Source organism: Sinohyriopsis cumingii, chromosome 1 (genome assembly GCF_028554795.1).
Source record: "Sinohyriopsis cumingii isolate HCF-2022 chromosome 1, ASM2855479v2, whole genome shotgun sequence".
Lineage (NCBI taxonomy): Eukaryota > Metazoa > Mollusca > Bivalvia > Unionida > Unionidae > Sinohyriopsis > Sinohyriopsis cumingii.
Genome location: NC_142961.1, coordinates 154,046,871 through 154,065,949, shown reverse-complemented (window position 1 = coordinate 154,065,949; position 19,079 = coordinate 154,046,871). Strand labels below are relative to the sequence as shown.

The following is a 19,079-nucleotide window of genomic DNA, read 5'->3' as shown; positions in this document are numbered from 1 at the left end:
TTATGATGGATCCCTTTTTGAATAAATGATGCACAACCAAGTGAAGTACATAAATACATCTACCAAAGAACTGAAAAGTCCATCAACTTTTTAAATATTTTATATTAACATGTAAAGAAATCAATCACATCAGAATTTGATGTAGGCATGGACATACTGGTAGCTATCATGATAATTTATTGGGTTTGCCGATGTAAGCATACAGTGTTGGACTTGTTTCATAACGTAATGGTCTCACATAATGCACAGGTGACTAAACAGATTTTGTATTTGCATATGCTTAAGGGAAAGTATTGCTTTTTAAACAAACACCCATATTGATGACCCTTCAGTGGGTGCAATTGGATTACTTACACCATGACGGATGTACCAGGTTGAGGAATTTGTTTGGATTAAAATGGTCTGTTGGCAGTCACATTATCAACATATGATTTGGTGCATGATCTTGACAGATGCCTGACCCAGAATGACCCATTAAAGTCATTTTAAAGACCACACAAGGGTGCTATGTTAAGTTATTACTGTACATACTCACTTATAGGATGTGTCCCAAAGCAAACTGTAAAGTCCCAGATCTACCATCGCATTTTGCACCAGCAGAGCTGGGTCTGTGCAGTTTGCTAGGAGTAATCAGTAGAACAAACAGCATAGACCCTGATCTGCAGGCTCATTATGTTATGGCAGACCAGGATCTTTGTTGTTGTGGTTGGACTCAACTTATAAGTAATTATGATATGAATTACTATCTGTGATGTCATTGGTACTACAAACTATGGCTTACTCTTTCTCCATTTCTCATAAAAAAGTTCTTGGCTCATTCTTCAGCCTTTGTAAGGAAGATCAAGGTCAGAGGTTATTGTAATTTAAAACAAGCAATACAATGCATGTATGATTCTCAAATGAAGATATTTCTTCTTTTTTTTACACACTATACATTTTACATATTGTTATGTAATATCATATAATAAAGCTACAATATTCTACTACTGGTAGCTGTCCTGGTCATAGAGAAGACCATCTTGATGGCCATTTGTCCAACATACAGCATCCAACCAGCACGAGTTTGTAATCAATACTCCACCTAAAGTATGAGGAGGATTGCCATGAAACACAATCACCACAGGGTCTGGTTGGTCCTAAAATAAAATGATGCACTCAGTTTTAGCACCATAGCACCCATCTTGAAAATCTTGTTATTGTTACTACCCCTGACATGGGGATTTCACTAAAAGATTTCTGATGACGTCTGGTCAGTCATAAAAGAAAATGGTGCCCCTCAGACAGTGTATGTGGTTGCCATGGTGGCCATTTTGAAAATCTTACCACTACTTCTCTACACATATGAATGCACTGATATGGGGTTTACATTAAAAGACTTTAATGATGTTTGTGGTCCTAAATAAAAATGGTGCCCCATTGGAGGTCCAGTATGGCTACTAGTGGTCCAATGGCTGTTTGTTAACTTGGTTTCAACTTGATTTCTTGACAGAATTTTTAATTCTAAGCTGAAATTTTCACATTTGAAGTTGAAACTGTTTTCCCTTTCATGAATTTTACCAATAAAACCAAAATGTTTTTTCTAACTCCAAGAACAAACCTTAAAAAAGCATCTTTATCCATTGAGCTTAATCATTTTCTTGGCCCAAAAGTGTGGTGTCTGTTTTAAATCGCCATTCAGATGTCCAATTTCAGAAGACCACCAATTGTTCTGCTAGCACTTTGCTTTCTAACAACTACCTTGTCAATATACAAGCATCAGCAGGGTCCCGTACATTAATTACATTTCCAAAACAAAGTTTTCAAATCAAACTTGTGTACTGTATTGTGTTGTGTTAACTGTCAAGCTGGTAGAAATATGCAGTTACATTTAGTGTATATCAATAAAAATTTTAGTGCTCATCATGGTCAAAGGGAAAGGAAACAATGATGTTTGTGATCACTTTGACTTTAGAAAAACTGTGAAAGTAAAAATGAACAAAACTATTTGTCAACGCAGTGAAACTGAATATTGGTATACAGGAAACATCACTTCACTGATGACTCATCTCTCCAGGAAACATGCCACTGAAACTAGTACAGAATGCTGAAAAGTGAAACTTCATGCTGAAATCAGTCAACTTTATAAACCAATCACAAATGCTAGCTTTTAACTAAGAGAGAGCTTCTCAACTCAATAAAGCTATCTTTTACTATTTAGTAAAGGACTGCCACTCACTATTAACTGTAAATCTTGATGCATTTAAACTTGTGTTACACACATTTGATCCCAAATATAAACTTCCATTGGACATTTAGTTCACTGAGACTCTGCTTCTTCAAGTGTATACTAAGGTTAGGACTTTAATTGCTGTTGATATAGGAGACTTTTGGATTCCACTCCACAAACCAGGCTTATTTAACAGTGATTGGTCATTAGGTTACCAAGGAATGGGAGATGACATTCAAGAGCATTCATTTGCTTGACGTCAGTAAACACTCCTCGCAATAGGACTGATCCTACCCTTTCTCACAAAATTGATTGACAAATTCACTGACCTTGAGAGTGACAAACCTGTGATTGAAAGATCAAACAGAAAATAAATGTCAACTTGGAATCAAGGTACAAGGATGAAGAAGTTCACAACTTGCTGCTGATTGGGACCTTGCTTGACTGTTGAGTCAAGATCATGAAGAAGAAATACAGAAAGCTTCTTGTTGAAGATTTATGATCAGTGAATCAAAGCATCTTATTAAAAAAATCCAGCAAGAGTAGGGCCAAAATCAACCCAGCCAAAGCTGGTCTTCCCTGCACAGTTCTCGCTCTAAATGATATTCCCTACATGCCTCAGCCTGTTCTGTCTCAGTTACCACTGTTGCCATGGATCCCAGAGTCTGACATTATAAGTTCCAGTCAAGCCCAAACTTAGGAAGTTCCCAAAATGTGCAAAGATTGATGATTCTCCAGATCTAGAGTAATTGGCAATCTGAAATGGTAATCGTAAAGTTTGAGGCCAGTAATTGGCAATCTGAAATGGTAATTGTAAAGTTTGAGGCCGGTAATTGGCAATCTGAAATGGTAATCGTAAAGTTTGAGGCCAGTAATTGGCAATCTGAAATGGTAATCATAAAGTTTGAGGCCAAAAACAAAATGCAGCAGAGTATGCAAAGCTTGAGCTAGACAGATGCATTAGTCAAGAGGTATCCATCACTGATTGCATTGGTGAACATGTAGAAGTAGGGGTACATAAATTTAATGTTCTGAACTGGTGGAAACAGAATTCCTCAGCTTGAATTATTTTTCAAGAAAGTTTCTCTGTATTCAGTGCATGTCTGTTGCAAGTGAAGTAACATTCAGCACAGATGGAGAAATTGAGACGAACTGTTAGCTACATCCTAACAATATGGGATAAATAGCTTTTTCTTTACAAAAAATTTGGCTAAGACAACAAATTTCAAGCATTATTCATCTTTGCATATTGCATATAACATTTGGTAGCTTTGTATTGGTTTGCACAAGCTAAATTTAGTTCTAGCGAAAAATAGAACATGACAACCATGTCTTTAAAATTGCAAAGTCAGACATGTAAGTAGTTTATGTTTATTGGTATCCAGAGAATATGAAAATCATCCTGTACATTTTGGTCCTTGTACAGTCTTCATTTAACATTACAGGCTGGTGATGCTTTGCAACATCCTCATTGTCCATGTGGAAACCCAGTTCAGATTTGATGGTATACAAACGTATTTGCTTTTGCTAATAACATGCTAGATAAAGCATAAAGATTATCATTATAATTAATTGCTGAATGACCATTGTTTGCCTTGATCTGCATATCAATCATAAAGTCTTGGGTGAGGCTGTTTGCATTTGGGATCTGTGTGTACACTGGAAATGGGAAAATATGATCATCTACTAATCTCTGTTGTCATCTATTGTAATAAATCTTTGTCATGGCAAATAAATAAAAACTTTAAAAAGTTGACAATGAAAGGAAAATGAAGATAAAAGAACACACAATATAATTCATCTTTGAACTTTTATTTACCTAAATCTGTTTTAAACTGATACCATTACATCTGTGAAAAGGAACGTGTGGCGTCAAGCTGACTGACAAATTGTTTGGCAAGAGTGTAGCAAGTATTGAGCTGGACTTTTCTGAGTGAGTTGGAACACCAATAACTACTATGCTGGCCTTCTAGAAAATCTAGTTATTGCTGCTCCTCCTGAATGGATGATCAATATATGAACAAAGGGTTTTCACAGCAGGACTTCTTAAGGTGCCTAACTGGTCATAAATGAAAATGGGACCAGTCTGTCATCCAGCATGGCTGCTGTGGCATCAAGATTGAAATATTGTTATAGCTATTTCTCCTAATTGAATGGTTGTATCTAAATTAGGATATATATCAGTTTTATTAGGCTATTTATTAGCTATATTAGGCTATATGTCAGATCTGTTAGGCTATTCATTAGCTATATTTTGGTTATGTAGTAGCCATATTATGCTATTTATTAGCTATATTTGGCTATATATCAGCTATATTAGGCTATATGTCAGATCTGTTAGGCTATTTAGTAGCTATATTTTGGTTATGTTGTAGCTATATAAGGCTATTTATTAGCTATATTAAGATATATATCAGTTTTATTAGGCTGTGTCAGCTATATTAGGCTATGTATCAGCTATATTAGGCTACGTGTCAACTACATAAGGAAACTATACCCTTTGTGCTGGGACTAAAATACTTATTACTGTTAGAGTTTAGAAATAGCCCCAAATTATCCCCTTGTTTCCTCTTCTCTTTTGTCATCTCACCTCCCTTTGTTACTGCCTATATTTAAAAAAAAATGGCTCTTCAACAGTGATGTTTATCACCAGGAATCATGGATCCGTTTCTATTAGCTAAACACTCATGTAACCCTTCACAAAGACTTCATACAACATGTAAGTTAAACAGATAACAAGGTTTTTTGTTTGAATTAAACTTGTTCTTTCTAGCCATATGTGACTGTGTCCTTAATTTTGCCAGTTATTCAGTAAACTAAGTCAAGTTCAGTACTTAATCAAATTCAATTTAGCATCAAGGTTCTTGGTGTGCCATCTGCTTAGCTGTATGTCTCACATGCAGTAAAGGAATGGAATATGGTCTTCAAGAACTATTGTTTTCCATAATAAATCACTTCACCCAATATTAATCAAAAGCACACAGTTCAATTTAGAGTGTGTTTTTGCTTAATTGGCACAATATAAAAGTTACTGGCCCCATAGAAATATCCTGCTGCACCAGGGTGGCACATGAAAACTGACACACCTACTGAGTGCATGGTATTCAAATGTGCCACCACATAATCTTTTTTCTTCTGTTGTTGTTGTTGTTGTTGTGGGGTTTAACGCCATTTTTCAGCACACGATAGGCTATACATGGCGGCCAGTATTAATGGTGGAGGAAGAACCCGGGAAAACACCAGAAAGAACCACCGACCCACGAGAAGCTACTGGCAAGCTTTCTCACATACCCATATTGGCTGAATCCTAGACTCGAACCACCGCAGACAGAGGTGAGATGGCAGTGATCCGTAACGAAGAGCGCTTTAGACCACTCGGCCACTCGGGGCCCCTTTCTTCTTCTTCTGAACAGTAGTTACCAATAATTAAATCACCTACATGAGTGCGACACTTGTCAAACTATGGGATTAAAGCATGGCAATATGAACAAGTGTCTGTTATAACAGTCTGGTCCGCTGAAATAATTACTTTCATTTTACTTTAATTTACAAGGCAAGTGGACCAATAATATACTATGTATACATGGAATGAATAATAAAAAGCAATCATGAGGAAAACTCACATAGCTGATTTTTTTGTGCACTATGCCGGCAAGATCACAGATGATGACGATACAGTAAAATTGCTGATTTGTATTGAATCTGCTGAATACAGGTCAGAATCTTATGAGAAAAAATTCCAAGACGAGCTTATTTAAAAATACATTGTGATGACTATCTAATACTTGTTCTAATAACAAGTGGGACACAATTTCCTATATTTTAATTATCTGACAGAAATTAAACAATTTTGAATTATTTATTTTTCAACATAGATTATAATTTTTTATTGTCATCAACAACCAGTTCTTCATTTCAGATTTTAAAAATAATTATTCTATTCACAGATAATACCATATTCTGCTATTATAGGAATAGTTAATATTTAAGCTTAATTTTGTGTTACATTTATTATCTGATCTTCATATAGCCATTAGCAGAGTACTGTAGTATAGAAAAAGTAGCAGCCCATGTCAAAATTCTTGGTGGCTTAGCTTGGCAATGTTGATGGGTCAGTGACCCCTTAAGATGTAATCCTAGATCGAACCCCGAAATTCTTCCAATAATAAAGTATAACTGACCCACATGTAAAATATAGGGCCATGAAAGCATAGGTCATTACAAAATGTCATATATGAACCTTTAAGTTTTTGTTTTGTTTTTGTTATTAATATCCCTGTCTCATCATCTATCTCATCAATCAGTGCTTTGAATAAATTCAGTATATTTATCTACCATATTTAATAGAGCATCTTTTTGATTAAATATAATGTTAATTTTTTTTAGGGTAAAAGGGGTCGTATTTAAAATAAGTTAATCTCAGAAACTGCTTTGCATGGTTGGATTGGACAACAATCAGAGTATTTAGGTTATCAAAGAGAGGACAAAATTTCACCACAATCTGCTTCTGAAAAAGACAGTATTTTTAAATATCCAAGATTTTGGTCACTCTTGCCAAAGTGGTGGACATCCCAGCTGATGAATCATGAATGTGTGTGTGTGTGTGTGTGTGTGTATATATATATATATATATATATATATATATATATATATATATATATATATATATATATATATATATATGAATGATATCATTGGTCTCAAAATACACCATCTGCATGTTGCTCTCTTTACCACATAGATGCAAAAATTCCTTTTTTTTTGTTTAAGAATGTTTGGTACAATAGTTAGAGTTACCCTACATGAGTTTAGGTTAAAGGTGAAGTCAAGCACACTATCATTAAATATTTGGATTGTTTCATTCCAAGATGAAATGAACAAACTTTTTGTTGTACATATGACAATTTAGTCTGTAGACCATTTCCTTGTCGATTATGGAAATGACAACTTAATCCATGAACCATTCCTGTCTTGATTGTAGTTTAGTCTGTAGACCATTTCCTTGTTGTAGAAATGACATTTTCTTTGTTGTATGTTTGACAGATTTGTAGATCATTCCTTGTTGTAGAAATGACATTTTCTTGTTGTATGTTTGACAGATTTGTAGACCATTCCTTGTTGTAGAAATGACATTTTCCTTGTTGTATGTTTGACAGATTTGTAGACCATTTCTTGTTGTAGAAATGACATTTTCCTTGTTGTATGCTTGACAGATTTGTAGACCATTCCTTGTTGTAGAAATGACATTTTCCTTGTTGTATGTTTGATAGATTTGTAGACCATTCCTTGTTGTAGAAATGACATTTTCCTTGTCATATGTTTGACAGATTTGTAGACCATTCCTTGTTGTAGAAATGACATTTTCCTTGTTGTATGTTTGACATTTGTAGACCATTCCTTGTTGTAGAAATGACATTTCCTTGTTGTATGTTTGATAGATTTGTTGACCATTCCCTTGTTGTATGTTTGACAGATTTGTAGACCATTCCTTGTTGTAGAAATGACATTTTCCTTGTTGTAATATTGATAGATTTGTAGACCATTTCTTGTTGTAGAAATGACATTTTCCGTCGTATGTTTGACAGATTTGTAGACCATTCCTTGTTGTAGAAATGACATTTTCCTTGTTGTATGTTTGACAGATTTGTAGACCATTCCTTGTTGTAGAAATGACATTTTCCTTGTTGTATGTTTGACAGATTTGTAGACCATTCTTTGTTGCAGAAATGACATTTTCCTTGTTGTATGTTTGACATTTGTAGACCATTCCTTGTTGTAGAAATGACATTTCCTTGTTGTATGTTTGATAGATTTGTTGACCATTCTTTGTTGTAGAAATGACATTTTCCTTGTTGTATGTTTGACATTTGTAGACCATTCCTTGTTGTAGAAATGACATTTCCTTGTTGTATGTTTGATAGATTTGTTGACCATTCCCTTGTTGTATGTTTGACAGATTTGTTGATCATTCCCTTGTTGTATGTTTGATAGATTTGTTGACCATTCCCTTGTTGTATGTTTGACAGATTTGTAGACCATTTCTTGTTGTATGTTTGATAGATTTGTGGACCATTCCCTTGTTGTATGTTTGACAGATTTGTAGACCATTCCTTGTTGTATGTTTGACAGATTTGTAGACCATTCCTTTGTTGTGGAATTTACAACATAGCCTGTAGAAACATATCAATTAAATTCACATTAAGATTGTTTCCTTGATTTTATTTTAGCTTTTGGCAGAAAAGATGACTTACTCATAACTCTAACATATTACAGTTGATCCCTGATGAAAGTGATTTCTCAAAGTATCTAATGTTATTTGCTGATCTGGTCATTGACCAGAAGAATTTCCTTCTGTCATCCATCTGTTGCCTATTGTCCATCATCTATCTTCCTTCTGTCATCCATCTATTGCCTATTGTCCATCATCTATTTTCCTTCTGTCATCCGTATGTTGCCTGTTGTCCATTATCTATCTTCCTTCTGTCATCCATTTATTGCCTATTGTCCATCATCTATCTTCCTTCTGTCATCCATATGTTGCCTATTGTCCATCATCTGTCTTCTTTCTGTCATCCATCTGTTGCCTATTGTCCATCATCTATCTTCCTTCTGTCATCCATCTGTTGCCTATTGTATGTCATCTGTCTTCTGTCATCCATCTGTTGCCTATTGTCCATCATCTATCTTCCTTCTGTCATCCATCTATTGCCTATTGTCCATCATCTGTCTTCTTTCTGTCATCCATCTATTGCCTATTGTCCATCATCTATCTTTCTCCTGTCATCCATCTGTTGCCTATTGTTTGTCATCTATCTTCCTTCTGTCATCCATCTGTTGCCTATTGTCCATCATCTATCTTCCTTCTGTCATCCGTCAGATGCCTATTGTCCATCATCTGTATTTCTTCCTACTTCTATCATCCATCTGTTGCTTGCTTGTTGTATATCATCTGTACTTCTTCCTACTTCTGTCATCCATCTGTTGCCTGTTCATCATCTGTCTTCCTTCCTACTTCTGTCATCTGTCTGTTTCCTGTTGATTACCTGTCTTCCTTCCTTTTTCTGTCATCCTTCTGTTGCCTGTTGATTATCTGTCTTCCTTTCTACTTCTGTCATCCATCTGTTTCCTGTTCATCATCTGTATTCCTTCCTGCTTCTGTCATCTGTCTGTTTCCTGTTGAGTATCTGTCTTCTTTCCTACTTCTGTCATCCATCTGTTGCCTGTTGTCCATCCATTAGCACAAGTTTGTTATTGCTACTCCTTCTAAGATACAGGGAGGATTGGCATGAAACTTTATACACACATTCATTCCAAGATCTAGATGATCCTTGAGATGTCCAATATGACAACCTTGAAAATCCTCTTTTTGCAGTTCTGAAATGAACATAGGATTTTAACATCAAGTCTTCTTGTGATGTCTATTTGTACAAAAACGAAAATTGTCCCCATCAGACTTCAGATGGTATGTTTTGTTTTTGGTATTTTTTTTGCTGTTTCTCCTGAATGCTCCCTCAAACATTGAATATGACCACTGTCTTATTCTGAGCAGATGGTCACATTAACATAAGGTTTTCACTGAAAAGCTTTTTATGATGTCTAATTGGTCCTAAATGTAAATGGCATCAATCACATGTCTAACATCTATTTTTACAATCATATTTTTGCTGCTGCTCCTGGACTGATATATTGGCATGGGATTTAACTTTAAAAGTCTTCTTGTGATGTTAATTTTTATGTGTTTTTACTGATCTTAGTTTTATATCCATGATGGAAATAGGGGTGCGATGTGCAAGTGGTGGGAGTATATTTATGGAAGCAAATTGCACATCATCCTTCTAGTTGCTTCCAGATTAGGTATGTCAGAGTCTCTCAGTAAATAGACTGATTGTGGAATCCTTTAAATTCTTTCTTGCCAGTAGCAGTAACCATTAGATCGATGTCTGTCCATTTAGGCCATAATGATGAAGTATTGGTATGAAATTAAATATGATATTTTATATATCAATATTAAAATTGATCTGTTAACCAAATGTGCTGCTTTGCAGATCTGAGAGAAATTATTAAAGAATGTTGGAAATGAGTTTAGAAGCTAATGCATTTTACATTTTGTTGACTTTATAATACAGGATTTGATGGTGTTTTTTTTATATATAAAAAAATTACAATTGGAGTCTTCGTCTTGTAATTTTGAAACATGTATAATAAAATCTATGTTATTTGATGAGGTCAGATTTGCAATACACTGTAATGTAATTAATAGGAGACATTTTGTAGTAATGATGATTAATTCATTACAACTGATCGACCATTGAATTAATGGCATATATTTTATATAGTTTTTTCAAAGACAATGTCAGTTTCCCATATTTGGTAATGATTAAGTTACTTGTATCATGTAAACCAGTACATTTGTCATCTGCCATGTTGTTGGTGCTTGGGTTGTAATAAACAATGGAAGGCTATATTAACTGGAATCTGTTGTTCACATAGGAAAACTTGAATCATTTATAGAAAATCATAATAATCAAATGCTTGTTCATTTGACTTTTCCGGGCATTTGCAAGCATTTTGACTCTCACGCTACTAATAATTTGTTATCGAGATTTTATAGCAGTCTTCACAATTTTTAACTTGTCTGCATAAATTTCTTCTGAGCTTATAACAAGTTTGTTACAAGGTATTCAACTTGAAATTTTTTTACATGCCTTTTACAGTGTTTTTCTTTTTCTTTCCAGCTGAAGTCAAAACAAGAATATCAGATGAAAGCAAAGCACTTTTTGCCTCCAAATGTAAGAGCTGTTTTGGTCTTATAGAAGGTTGTGTACGTGTGAAGAACCACTTTGAATGAAAAGAGTGAGATGTTTCTGTGATAAGGAATACTTCAGATTTTACATTGATTTCTGTAATACTTTAAGAAAAGTTGTATTTTGTACAAAACTAATGGTGTGTTTATTTAGTGCATTCAAGAATGTGAGTCTGCCCTCTTGGCTTTTACAATAACTTTGCAATAGCTTTACAAGACATAAAACCTCAGATTCAGTTCTTGTAACTAAATTTTAGCAGATTCTGGTCCAAAACGTTGGCTTGGAGTGATATTAATGGTAATGTTGTATAACCCACATTGCAAACTGGATAAACATCTGAATTGCATGTTTGTTGTACAGGAACATTTTTAGCTTACCTCTGTTAAGTAAATGAGAGCTGTTGATCTGCTGTTGACATTTAGCATTGGCATCCACATGTACATAAGCCTCACACCATTTCAACTGGTCTTTCTATCTGGGTCCAAGGTACAAGTTTGGAGTGGGATTTGTTGTACTTGGCCCATGGGTAGGTGGCTAAAGGGGCAAACCTTATACATGTACAATAGTTGTACATTCTTGGTTAAGTTTCTGTCTTTAGTTCAGGTTTTTGTACCTTGCATAAATAATGTTACACCTGAAATAGTGAAACTTGGTGGCTGTTGCATCTTGATGTGTTCTGCATCATCAGTGCATAAGTAGTCACTGGCAGCCATATTTCATGCTTCACTAATGGTTACTTTTTGTGTTTTAAGTTTATTTTTCAATTTTTCTTCATTCTGCAATCAACAAACTAGATGATTATGTGCATATCTGTTAGCACCAAACCTTTACAATAACAGGTCACTGTGACCTATATTTCACATTTTATTGGCTTACGTTAAGATTTTTTGTTTAAGACTGTCCATTAGCACAAGTCCATTTTCACTATTCCTCTTAAAATACTTAGAACATCGGCTTGAATCTTTATACACATTCATGCTGATGTCTAGTTGATCCTCTTTCATTCAGATTTTGTGTTTAGCTCATGACAATGCAAGTTTCTGGTATGCCATATAATCCTATATAGTATCATGAAACTTATTGCACAAAACAAGTCTATGTGACCTTTTTTCATGCTTTAGTGCTTGGTTGAAATTTGGTGTTTAAAGGTATTTCTCTCTTTATCTGATGATCAGGAAATTTGATAATTTTATGCATTTCAGTTAATACTACACCAGTACTAACCAAGGAAAGTCACTGTGACCTATATTTTATGATTTACCCAGAACAGGATAACTGTGTATTATGCATGTGAATATGTAGTAATTGTAACAATGGACTGCATGTATATCATGTGAGGCCTCAGCTTTAGTGGCTAATCAAGGTAGTTACTTAAGCATGAACTTTGCTTCTGTTAGAGGCCAAACTGGATGTACTCCATGGTTACCACTGCCTATAACTTTTGCCCAATTTACTCTGGCTTCTAGGGTTAGATAATGAGTATTGGTTTTGAAGCATATTTTGATAACAATGATATAAAAAAAGAAAAGAAAAGAAAAAATGTTTCTCAAGTTTTTATTTGCTATTTACAGTTCCTCTGCTTTGAGATATCATAGAAATTATTTTTTTTTAATCGTGTATTTTATGCCAAGCAACAGGGGCCAAAATCTCAGGTTGACTTAAAATTTATTTTATGCATGATAATTACTGTTTATAATGGGTACTGGAGATAACTTAAAGTTTCATAGAGTTGAGCAATGTAATTTGTTTATTCCTGTCTGGTGCCCTCTGTAAAATAGACAAGGAGAGACACCCACATTCTTTATTGTATTGAGACAGTACAATCCAGGAATCATAAACAGTTAGATAACATGCTACATCATACATTGGTTACGCTTTATGCAGTTGTTAAGAAAATACTATTAGCACCTCACTACATCTTTTTTTAAATGCTGCAATTAGATTACAGTGCAGTATGTAAACAGTCTTTAAGTGGTGAGATTTGTTTTAAGTGATACAGGGCAAAACACTGATACCCTTATGCACCTATGCCTGCTTTGTTCATTTGACTGTTTTCCATTACCTCCATACATCTACTTCAAATCTGTGTGAAGTGAACAGTAAGGAATGTTTTTAAAACGTCTTAGAGATATGATTCAACAACAATATAGAACCATTCAGCATAGATCATTCAGATTTAGCCAGAGGGAGATGAAGTTTTCATTCTGACAGATTTAGATATTACTGTCGTTTAAAAAAGGTTTGCATGTCTTGTGCAGATTATTTAATCATAACTCTTATGGTAATATCAAAATTTCCCATCAGGCATATTTTAAACTATAGCCCATGTAAAGTTCATGGTCAGATAGATAAGGCAGGACTGTATTCACCGCATTGTTACAGCTGATCGCTTCAAGAACTCAGTACCCCTTTTCAAGGAGGGCCACATAACATCTAATAAATGAACAAAAGAAAATATTTCTAAATTTGGGTAGATGTTGACATTTGACATGCATCCTCAATAGAATTAGAGAGTTTGTAAATTAGGTACTTCTGAAACGGAGCTGCATTTTTTAAAACTATTTGTGGGAGATTCATAACATTTAAGGTAAATGCCTTAAAATACAGGACCTTTATGACAGGAAATGATAAAAAAATGTATTTCATAAGTAGCCTATTTACACCACTCCCTCAATAATTTGTGCCCTGATAACTTGCCAACCTGCTTATAATGTGGTGTTAGGCGTGGATCCCATTTTTTAAACCAGAAAATACCCCCAAAATTTAATCCTATTTGTTGTATTTGTAGAAAATCACAATCAACATTGGTAATGGAAACTTAGATGTATTGCTCATTTTATTGTTGAAAACGGTAGATAGGTCTTGGAAATTTTAATCAACACTATGAAATATCAAATTTAAAAATTGATCTACAATTTTTTTACATTTTCTTTCTAAATGACATTCCTAGTACACTGCAATTAACAATATGTCAGGAAATTTTGATCAATGAAAATGTCACTTATGCCTAGTGGAGGTAGCACTTTAATAAATAAATACAAATTAAATAAAAAAAATTATCAATTGAAATTTGTGTTCTAGTTCTATCTTTTAGTTCCTTTTAAGTGTAATCTTCATAAATGCAATGTGTCCTCTTGTAATTAAACGCAAAATGTGTCAATCTACCTTAACAGCTATGTCTGAAAGCATTTCTCTGAGAACTTAATTAAGTGATGACCGTGTTTTGATAACTGACTTGCGGAAGTATTTGTTGTATTTTTGCACTGAATTATTGCCTCCTTTGTATTATCTTGTTAATTATGTCTATTGACTCAAATAAAGGAGGTGGAATAAAAGAAAGGTTATAAGGCATAAAAATCCAACAAACTTAAAATCTAGTGGCCCTGGTCATATGTCGGGTTAACTCACTTCATTTGATCAATCGAACACTTATCAATGTTATTGTGTATGTAACATAAACTACCTTAAATTAACCGACTCTTTCATAACTCTCATCAGAGATAACAAGGCAGCCAAGCGAAATTAATGCTCCATAACATAAAGAGCTTGATTTTACAGATACGGACCATCGTGGGCAAGTGAGTTTCAGAGAATTCTTCAGCTGGCACTTAGAGATATCCTCAAGAATGATAAGAAGTTTCATTATTACTTCCAATGAAATCATGACATCAATATTGTACTAACTGAACAATACAAAAATTGACTTTCGATGTAGATGATTGTCTCACGAAATAAATGTCACGTGTTTATGTAAAAAAGGAATCTTGTTTGGTGGTGTATCAACAGTTAGTCTAGTTTTCTGCTCTGTGGACTCCCGATTTTGCAGGATTCTATTAAACACCACTATAGCAACCAGACTCGTCAAGAAAAGCAGTGACATAATACAGATTTTTCATGTACACATGATGGTTGTTCAAACCAGTTTGTCACAATCTTTCATATGTTGGGCATTTTGGAAATAAATGTTATTTTATTTGAATAACAAACAACTTTGTTATTAAAAATTGTTATTGGCGCGATTGTAAAATGAGGATTAAGTCATTAAACACCCCAGTTCCCAAACACCGCTTTCCCCCATTCCCCCACGGTTTTCTCGATGTCAGAGTGATTTTTTCAATCTTTGGCAGTTCCTCTGTAACTCATGCCTCCTTTATAGTGTGGTCTTTGTTTGTGGACCCCGTTCAGCGCGAGTTATCAAAGGAGAGGTGTATTTAAAAGTGGCAGCTAGGAATGCACACAAGGGTAATATAGTATATCTAACCTGGGCTGTCCCTATCGGTCAATCATGTGTTAGCCACATAATTTAATTGTAATAACTGTGTGTAAGATACATTGAACTTATTTCATTCAAAATGTTAGTGTACAGACCATTCTTAATGTTTCCAAAAGTTTAAAGCAATATGGAGTATGAGTTACCCTTCAGTAATTCACTGGACTTACTTCTTTTTTCAAGTTCATGCTGAAATTATAGTTTTGGTTTAGACAATGGATCAAAAAAGGTCAAATTTGAAATTATATCAAGCTGTAATCAGAAGGGGTCTTCAAAGCCAAATTTAGCGCCCCACACAGCCATTTTTGGTATGGCTTGTCCCTGGTGATTACTTTTTCCTGGGATTTGGGTTACTGGTGGAATGATAATGGTTTTCACCTCAGTTGTCTAGATTTTTGTCACCAGGCTATCTGCTCTTAATCCAGCCACCAAATGTTGGGTCCTATTTGAAGTTCTTTGCCTTACTGCCTCAGCTATCATGTTAACTGCTTAGACTAATCTTTGGATGACAGGTAGTTCCTTCCCCTCTTCTCCTGCATCAGTTCAGCAGTGAGGTATGTTGACTTCTTTCAACTGCACTGGGATAATCTCTGGTGACTGCAGGCAGCCCCACTCCAACTCCTCATCTGGAGGGCTTGACTCCATGATGGTCATTCTGACAACTGGCAGCAGATTGGTCACTGACTGTCTGCCGTTTGGTTGACCCACAGTTATAAATAAAACTGGCAGACCTCAGAGAAAGCATGAAAGGGAAACTAGTTATCAGTGATTTATTGTAAGTGTCCCATCAGGAATGTTATTTTTTGTTTCATTGGACGTAAGCAGTATACAGTAGCATGCCCCACTGTGAAGAAAAAGTTGGCAAAGAACACCACATTTAACTGAAATCACATTTAATAATATTAACAGTAAATACAGCCAAATACTTACAACAGGAAATAATTAAATTTAGAAACTTATTTTCAAATATATCTAAGGTTCAGCTATCCATAATACATCATGAATTTGCCATCAAATGTGACCAACATTGCTAAATCTAAAAGAAAAAGAAACGCTAAGCGACTTCTTGTAAACTGCTGAATATAATTTGACCAAACGTAACAGAAAGCATTTTGGCATGGAGATTTTTCAAGTTTATGCAGATGATGCCATCATCACAAAATATGGCCATAGTTACTAACAAAAGAGAAACCTTTAAATGAGAACTTTTTGAAATTTGCTAAAAAGTGTTGACCAGATTTCACACAAAATATCCTGGCATAAAGCCGTTCAAGTGTGCAGAGACAATGTTGATGTCCCATTGAATATGACAGCATTGAAAAATATATAAATCTTTTAATGTCAGAAAGTATGTTACTAACCCAGATTTCTGGACCAGTTGCCCTGGCATTTGGATTTGAGCTAGATATGAATCGAATGAGTGATCTCAGGATCACCTGGGCCTCTTGTGTGAATCATCTATGGAAATGTAAATAATGTGAGAGTTTATTACATTGCTTTCAGTGACAGAACTAACAATTGGACAAATTCAGATGTAGAATTAGTGGTTTAAAGTAGACAACAGTGTAAATACCCATTGTTTTCAGAATGGAGCAGATTAAAATGCATGCCCTGATCCAGATTAAAATGTATGCCCTGATCCAGATTAAAATGTATGCCCTGATCCAGATAGAATAGAATTTGATTCATCCTGTCAAATCATGTTTTGTATATCTCTGTTATTTTACTTTTAAGTTATTAAAAGTACATTGGTTTGTTATCATACACTTGAATTTAGCACTTTATTTTTTACTATTGCATCAATGCAGTACACCCTACTTATTAGACCCTCCCTGGTAGCCATAAAAATGGACTCCTAATAGTGAGCTTACCTTATTTTTAGGTATTTTATACATAACATTATTATTAAATAATGAATTGGGTTCCATGACTATACATATATTAAAAAGAGACACCTTATATTGAGGTATTTTGCACGTAACATTACTGTTAAATAATGAAATGGGATCCATGACAATATTTGCCTTATAAAAGGGACACCTTATATTGAGGTAATTTGTATATAACATTACTAATAAATAATGAAATGGGATCCATGACAATATATACATTATAAAAGGGATACCTTATTTTGAGGTATTTTATACATAAAATTACTATTAAATAATGAAAGGGATCCATAACAATATGTACATTATAAAAGGGACAACATTATACTGAGGTATCTCCCTCTTGGTTTCTTCTAGGCCCCACTGTGATAATAGCATGCATATTGTTTTGCTGCTGTCCATTCATACATGCATATATCATTTTTGTAGTTATTACTGAGCAAGACAACTAATTGTCCAAAAACAATTACAGTGGAACCTGTCTTGAAAGACCACCCCTTCTGCCAAAACATAATGGTCTCTCATGACAGGTGGTCTCACATAACAGGTTATAGCACTATATAATCTCTAAATTTGTACATGGAGAACCTGGTCTCTCAAGACAGGTGGTCTCTCATAGCAGTGGTCTCTCAAGACAGGTTTTACTGTAATGTCTTAGAGTACTATGGAAAAGCAATGTTTTGTAAAATATGGCCTGCCAAATGTTTGCAAGAAAGGCACTTTGGCAGCCAAATGGTTAAGATTAAAATGGTTTAGAGGTGTTTTATTTTGAGAATAATTTGCAGTGACTACACATATATTAAACATATGTACATCAAAATTGTGCATGTATTCTCAGTTCAGTTTAAGATAAAACACACTTCCATGTTGTATGATGAACCAGGAACCTGATATGGATTAAATGTCTCTAAGCGTGCATTGAAATCAGACTTACCACCTGTCATTCATCCCATTTAAAATCCTTATGTGATCCCTTCCTAATGCACATCTTTTCATTTGTCTTGGTTGTTTAATGTATGTATAACCGACTGACAATTTCGTCTTTGCTTTTTGCTTGTCTTCATAGATTGAGTTGAAACTAATGGCCAATCAGTAAGAATCCATTTCCCCCCCATTTATCATTTACCCATGACTATTTCCTTTATAACATCAGCTTAAATTTGTCAGATAAGCTTTACTAATATGCAGTGTAAACTGTATTTTAAAAAAGTCAAAAAATGTTACATTTATTCAGCACTTTATTGACAAAACATTTCGTCAACCTTAGAAAAGTTGACAGCCTTGAAGTCTGGGAAAAAATTATTGCCTTGTTAGGCAACATCTGTTAACAGATTTATCGGCATGGACAGAATTTGTGAAAGTTAGAAAAAATATTGTTTTAAATTAAAAACAGTTGACCAAGAGTTTGACTATGGGGATATGTAGTCAACCAATGAAAATTATGTATGATTTATAAAACAAATGTTATTGGATTCAAATGAAATGTCAAAGTCATATCTGTGTTACCAAGCTTCAGAAATTGAATGTCTCATTTATTCTCTAATATTTAAAGGTGTAATTACTTTAATTTTAGGCCTATGCACCTGAGATTTATTTACTAGAGGCAACACCTGAGGTTAGAGCCGCCCTTGCCGCCAGTAGTGAAGGGTCCACCCGGCCACAAACACAAACATCTTTAGAGTATGAAACTTACAGGCCCAACTACGGCCCGGCAAGTAAGTGAGCCCCAGATTAAAATGTTTGAACAAACTGGCATATTATAATTGTAAATACGGTTTAATGTAGCTTATTGATTTCTTTTTGCCTTTACATTTATGACCTGTTTGAAAACAATGAACAGTTGTTAACTTCTCACATTTTTGCTCTTGTTGTTGAATCACTCTTAATTTCAATCTCTCCTTTGAAGTATT

General features: G+C 34.6%; 1 protein-coding gene across 12 annotated transcripts in view; it reads left to right on the top strand.

The window, feature by feature from the left end:
- The window catches only part of LOC149808188 (spermatogenesis-associated protein 1-like), a 212,314-nt gene that overhangs the window by 104,354 nt on the left and 88,881 nt on the right, over nt 1-19,079 (top strand). For all 12 annotated transcript variants that reach the window (XM_089974458.1, XM_089974444.1, XM_089974434.1 and 9 more), the window contains exons 4-5: nt 10,942-10,995; nt 18,743-18,884. In XM_089974458.1, coding sequence (XP_089830584.1) covers nt 10,942-10,995; nt 18,743-18,884 — 196 coding nt within the window. The remainder of the gene's footprint in view (nt 1-10,941; nt 10,996-18,742; nt 18,885-19,079) is intronic.